Source organism: Limulus polyphemus, unplaced genomic scaffold (assembly GCF_000517525.1).
Source record: "Limulus polyphemus unplaced genomic scaffold, Limulus_polyphemus-2.1.2 Scaffold1925, whole genome shotgun sequence".
Taxonomy (NCBI): Eukaryota; Metazoa; Arthropoda; class Merostomata; order Xiphosura; family Limulidae; genus Limulus; species Limulus polyphemus.
The window spans coordinates 26,419-33,407 of record NW_013667535.1 but is presented as its reverse complement, the minus strand read 5'-3'; the positions used below and the strand labels follow the sequence as shown (position 1 = coordinate 33,407).

The window sequence follows — 6,989 nt, the reverse complement described above, 5'->3', positions numbered from 1 at the left end:
ATCTTTACCGCTTTTCACTGTCTGCAACCAGAAGTGGGAATGTAGTTGCTCACAAAAAAAAAGAGTAAGAAAGATAATAATTATAATACTGTACATTAATGAGGTAGACAGCAAAAACTGTCCTTGAAGTTGACATTCCAGCCCCCAATATGATGTTTGAACATAAATACCAAGATGTTAAGGTAATACTATACTGCCAATTCCTAATCTTGAGCCTCATGCAGGGGTGAAGGAAGATTGTTCAACCTTCGAGCACCCCGATGACTAATTATTTCTCCTGAAATAACTAATTTTCATAAAAATAACTGCCTGCTAGTTAGTTACCACTATACTAAGCCTGACCTTTTACAGTTGGTATAGATACCATCCTACTGTCTGGATCTTCAATGGTTCTAAAGAGATCCACACAGTGGCAAATCTTACATAGGGAGGGTAAAACAACTATATTAGTCCATCTATACAAGATATAAAATTATTTAAATAAGTAATTCTAATTATTTCCCCTCCATTAAATCTTGGAAATTATTTTCTTTTGTATTTATTATAATTTTAGTTATGTCATTATTTTGAAATTTATGTTAATGCCTTTTATATTTGTTATAAAATAATTTAAAATATTTGATGAAGGTTTTTCATCAAGATAATTAAATATCAGTTTCGTTACTAATAAATTTTTTATTAGATATTAAAAATAGTATATTGTTACAAATTTTAAAATATCGTGAACCACGAACTGAAAATAATAAGTACTGTACACACGAAGTCAAAATAGGGATTTGTGACTTAAGAAAATAATGTATACACTCTTTCCAGCCTTGTTTGTTTACTTATTTTAGTCCCTGTTGTAGGCTTGAAAATATAAATCTTTGCATTTTGATTTAACTTGTTTCTGTACTTTTTTGACAATCTCTACTCCCCTTTCTAAATTAACAATTTTTAATTATCTTGTCCAAGAAACTACGAATTTATAATACTCTGTATGGCATTTGTTGTTATTGGAGATGGAATTCTATATATTTGAATTATGGAAACATTTCTTTTATCATAAATGTTAATATTACTATTATAATTAATAATCTTACTAAAGCATTTTCTCAAAGTATTCTGTGGAAGTCAGCATTCCAAATAAAGAGTCAAATTTCCAATTGCCAAGCAGACAGTTCTGGTTTCCTTAACAAACATACATTAAAATTATGCCAGAATTAAAGAATATTTGTATTGTCTTTTAATGCATATTCATGTACTTTTGCTAATACTAGATGAAAATTTTTAGTTTATTAACATATAATGAAATAAACAATTCTCAGTTATTTGCTAGTCATTCAGTTCTAAAATGTACTCTGATTCATCATTTTGTTTATATTTGGCAAGACGGAAGTTGTGGCAAAAAAGCAATACTATTAGTTGAGAAAATAAAACACACACACACTGAGAAGTTACACTAGAAACAATTATATCAAGTGATGAGGGATAAAAAAATTTTTACACTATTTCTTTATAAAAATGAAAAGTAAAAAATTTAATAAAAAATGATTTTAATCTTGCATTACTTGATATTTTAAAATGTTTTTAAATGGAGTGTACACTCCTCATGAAGCGAGTTATGATGTGCCCACACTGTCATTTTACATTAGTCTCCCATTTATGGGAAAAGACAGTTATTTGTTGAAATATAAAATAAAAAATATCTTGAAAATAAATTGTCCACAAATTTCAGTGTGTATACCCTTAAAATTAGAATTTTAAGATAATGGACAGAGATGGATGACTTAATGCGAGATCAATAATGAATTGTTTAGAGCAGCATCTATATAAATATAGTACTGTCTGTTGCCTGTCCATGTACCTACTTTGTAGGTTGTGGATGGATCTTCACCAAAATTGGTATGGAGATTCATTAGGTCCATGCATGGGTACATAAAAATTTTCAGTTTTGCATTTTGCAGTATTTATGGGCATTTTTTTTCACACTACTTCACCTCCTGTGGATGGACTTTCACCGAATTTGGTATGGTGGTTCATTGGGTCCATGGGGAGATACAAGCAAATTTTCAGTTTTGCATTTTGCAGATGTGCATTTTTTACCACTACTTTGCTCCCTGTTGATGGATATTCACCAAATTTGGCATGAATGTATTTTCGGGTCCATGGGGAGATGCATCAGTTTTGCATTTTGCAGTTTTTATGGGCATTTTTTACCATTACTTCTCCTCTGTTGATGGATCTTCCCCAAATTTGGCATGAAGGTTTGTTGGGTCCATGTGGAAAGACATACAAATTTGTGGTTTCACATTTTGTGTTTTGCAGTTTTTATGGCTGTTTTTGCATTTTTAGAATTACACATAAGGGAAGAAACTTTTCATGTCCTAAGATAACTTTACAAACATGAATTTACATATCTTCTGTACAGGGGACAGGTATTCCAGCTACTATAAAATATAATTTGAAGTCTAATGTGGGATAATTCTTCAAAGACCTACAAAAATCTAAATCATGAATGTATATAATTACAGATGAAAAAAACTTTGCCATAATATAGTACTGCCTCATTATAACACCATCAGTTATAATTCTTTCTTGGATAAAGCTGTAGTGCCTTGGCTCCCAAAAATTTAGTATCATCTGCTGCTTAGCCACATGGCTTCAGAGGCTGAAGTCATCACACTCTGTCACAAAATAAATAATAATAATAATAAAAAAGAAACACATGGGAAGTCCTAAGTGCAAAGCCCAGAGATGTGAATATCAAGTTCACATCTGAACTTGATATTGGGATGTTGGGAATTAAGGTAAGAAAGGAACCTGGAAATGTAACTTCATTGTTGAAATAGTATGAAAGTGTCATCAATGTAGCATTTGTAAAGGGCAGGTTTGAAGTCACATGGGCAGTTTCCTAGCCATCTGCATTCATGGTAGCACAGAAAACTATTGGCTATCATTGGAGCCAGCAGGGATTCCATCTATATAGTCATATATGACATCATTCAAGAGGAAATTGTTTAACTCTGTGGAGATGGCAAGAAGTTCCAAGAATTGTTTACAGGTGAAACCAAGATACTGCTCAGTGTCAGAAGAAAATAGAGATATCATGTTTTTAATTGCAGCAGACTAAAGTACAGTAAAACCTTGATTAACAGGCACCTCAAAACAACAGGTATTGCACCATTAAGGGTAGACCTTTTCAGTTTCTTTCTTTCTTCTACTATTTGTAAATAAAATAAATTTTGCAATAATGGACACCTCGATATTCTCTATACAGGTACTTGATAAAGCAGGCAGTTATCTTTGTCTGCCTATACAGTGTACTGCTAAATTCCAAACATCCCAGAAGGTTGACCAATATTCAAACACTTGTAATGTTTATTGGATCAGCTCTGAACCATATACTGTAATAAACATTTTCACAGATTCAAAGTGTAATCTTATTACTCTGGGCAATTCTCATTGTAAACACTGTAGGATACATAAGCTGATGAATTCCACATTGTGTTCTTGGAGCAGGGGTCAAGTTGGCTTATTTCTGTGCACATGCTTTGTTGCTCTCGAGAGTATTTTAGTACAGTATAATGGCACAAGTGGTGATTTGTTGCTTTACTTTCAGAAGATTTCTACTTCAGTTGTTGACAGTAAAATAAGAAAATAATTGTGAAATGTTTAGTAGTTCAAACTCTGAAGAGAAGTACTTTAAAACTTTACGACCAATAATAAAGAAAAAAAAAGGGCATAGCTAATCCATCCCCTGAGACCTCCTATTGACAATGCTCCATGTCATGGCAACTTACAACTCATGAAAACCCAATGGTGGGGGCCTTAAATTCACAAATTGAGTATAGTGAATACGGAATCCAGCTTTGCTTGGCTCATTTTTTATATTAAGGGCACCTTGCTATAGAGAGCATTTGGACTCGGTCAGAAGAGTGCTATTAATGTAGAGGTTCTACTGTATAAGACTATTTAAGTAAATAAGTGAATATGAGCGTGTTTTCTTTCTGAAGTATCGAAAAGTTTGTATTCATATTTTATCTCATCTATGTTCTTCTTATATCTATTTCCCTATGTATATAATTATTTTATTTTTATTGATTGCTTTAGTAGTCTGTTGAATCCGTGCTTGTACAGCACAAGTGCCTTCTTAACTAGTTTGTTACAATGATCCCCCACCTTTACTGTTCTTGAGTGAACATGGCTCTCAATGGTAGCATTATAATAAGGTAGTACTGTACATATAGTTCCAACAATAAACAAGATGTAAGAATCAGAGATACTCTGATGATCAAGAAACTAAAATCAATATTAAACACTTCATTCATCAGCAACAGAAATTATTAATCATTAAAAAAAAGTAAATAGGCATGCAACTTATGATCAATACAATGGTTCTGATACACAAATCAGGATTTACTTTTTTGTTTGATTTTTGAATTTTGTGCAAAGCTACACGAGGGCTCACTGCACTAGCCATCCCTAATTTAGCATTGAAAGACTAGAGGGAAGGCAGCTAGTCATCACCACCCACTGCTAACTATTGGGCTACTCTTTTACCAATGAATCGTGGGATTGACTGTCACTTTATAACACCTCCACGGCTGAAACAGCAAGCATGTTTGATGGGACTGGGAATCGAACCCATGACCCTCAGGTTGTGAGTCAAGCACCCTAACCATCTGGCCATGCTTAGCCCACTATCAGGATTGATTTATCTTTCAAAATTAGGTTGCTCAACCAGTCACCTTACCTTAATGGGACATCCTGGTTGTCCAAGAGACATTTTTGTTTTCTCATGCAACTGGACTACAGTTATTTCGAACGCTGCAAGTTAATGCTACATAATCAAAATCTGTCTTTTTATATAAGCATCTTAATACTTTATGTTGGCATGATATAATCACTTCAGAAGTTTTAACGGATATCATTTTGAAAAGTCAGGTCTTGGGTCACTGATAAATCTTTCAGTTTATGGGGTGTTTTTACAATTTGCAGCCAGACTACTGCAGTTGGAAAATTAAGTTACAAAAGAAATATGTCGATGAAAAATAATCAAACTGTAATTAACTGGTCATATGAAAAAGAACTTTTATGATTAACAAAAAAAAAACAACTGTCCTACAAAAAGATTTTGGAAATTTCACAACATATAGAATGATAGAAAACTAAACTACAGGAATTTTGGTAATTCGACCCTATATACTACTTAGCAAGTTTGTACCAAGTTCAATATAATTAAGTATTTTCACAAAGATGAAAAAGTGAAGGGATATCAGTGACACCCCTACAGACCAAAAATTTTTAAAACAGTTGTATTTCTGATGTAAACCATACAGTTATAGTATACAAAAGTTTAATGATAAAAATGACCTCATATCTCAATACGGCAAGATCAGTATCACAAGCCTTAGCTATGATAGAAACTAAACCTCAATATCCTTACCTATCATATTATCATAGAACAACAGTTCTTCAGTTTCCAAATAAATATAACACAAAAATATTATCTAAAATGAAAAGAAAATAATAAAAATATAAGAAATCTGAAGTCTCTAATTAATTGGGAAATATTTACAAATTTTGTCTTGAGGTTGCTTCTTTATTCTTTTAAGCAATCAACCTTACAATTTTCAAGTAATTGATCTGAACATTATTGTAATTTATACAGCATAGCATTAAAGCTTAGCACCTGAAAATTAATGGCTTTGGCTGTATTCTATATCAAATATAGAAGTAAATTTAGAAGTGAATTTGTCTACTTTTGGCATGTTATTAGTCTATATTCACTAAAAAAAAATCAAGCTTAACTCTTCATTCAGATGAAGTATTTATGATATTACCATGAAAATCACTTTGAACTCAGCAGTTAACACTGACTCCATATATTCACAAGCAAATCTTAATTAAAAAATTTGATTTTTTGGTAGACTTTTAGCGTTTACTGAAAACTTGCCAAATTTTGTGAAGATAGACGTACCATGTTAAAATTTATATTATGAAAACTCTGATGATTACAAGTTCAGTCACATCAACTCACCCCACATGGAAATAATTAATTATTCATCTATAAATAATGGAAGATTCTGCCTAACTACAGTTACGTGTATTTTGATCTGTTCATGTCAATTCTGTAACATATTTTTCTATAACACTAATTTGAAAAGCTTATCAAAATGTGATAACTCAGACTGTAAAGGAAACTAACTGGAGGACACATTCTCTAACAAAAATCTCTGCTTATATTCATTTGTCACTACCACTGACGTACATCTTCGCTCACCTCCTTTTGTGGTTCAGCCTTCTGTGGTCTTCCACGACCTTGTTTTTCTTCCTACAAATGTAATAGAAATAAAATCAAAGTGAATACACTTTATACACAATCCAAGATATGCCTGTTGTATGGATTGTTTTTTGTATCTTCAAAGGTCTATGTATTTTTATTTATTTTTTTTAGTTTCTGCAGGTTTTTCAACAGGTGGACAAACCCTTGAAGCATGGTTTGTAAATTTGTTCACACAAATACGCAGCTTTCCCTGACAAAATATATTTTGGCTTCATCACCTGGCTTTTAACACCACTGTAAAACATAGTTTTCCATTTTCTTCTAATTTGTTTCTCATAGTACTATCGAGTCATCCTCATCTATCCTTCAATAATTTGACACAACTCAATATATCTTTTCTGACACATAGTACAAAATCTATCACACCATAATGGCAAAAACATACATACAATAAACTAAATTAACAATTGTTAAAAATATTAGAAATGCTTATAGGGACATGTAAAAACAAAGGCTGAATTCTGATTAATCATAAAAAATAAGTTCACCAAACTGTTGGTGATGTCATAGAAAAATTAATCATAAAATTGATATTTTACAAAAACTTGTACTAAGTCAACTGTATAAAGAATGATATAAAATCATTTAAGTAACCATCACTGTGTACTGACAGTCCCCCATTTTGCACATTTTGTAAAAAAAATATATATATATATATATA

The 6,989-nt window shown here is 31.8% G+C and overlaps 1 protein-coding gene across 2 annotated transcripts in view; it reads right to left on the bottom strand.

Moving 5' to 3' along the window:
- Window positions 1-6,989, bottom strand: part of LOC106465381 (high mobility group protein HMGI-C-like) — a 26,715-nt gene that overhangs the window by 7,529 nt on the left and 12,197 nt on the right. The window contains exon 3 of one of the 2 annotated variants that reach the window (XM_022393264.1): window positions 6,254-6,316. In XM_022393264.1, coding sequence (XP_022248972.1) covers window positions 6,254-6,316 — 63 coding nt within the window. The remainder of the gene's footprint in view (window positions 1-6,253; window positions 6,317-6,989) is intronic. The other variant, XM_013925604.2, reaches the window with a different exon arrangement.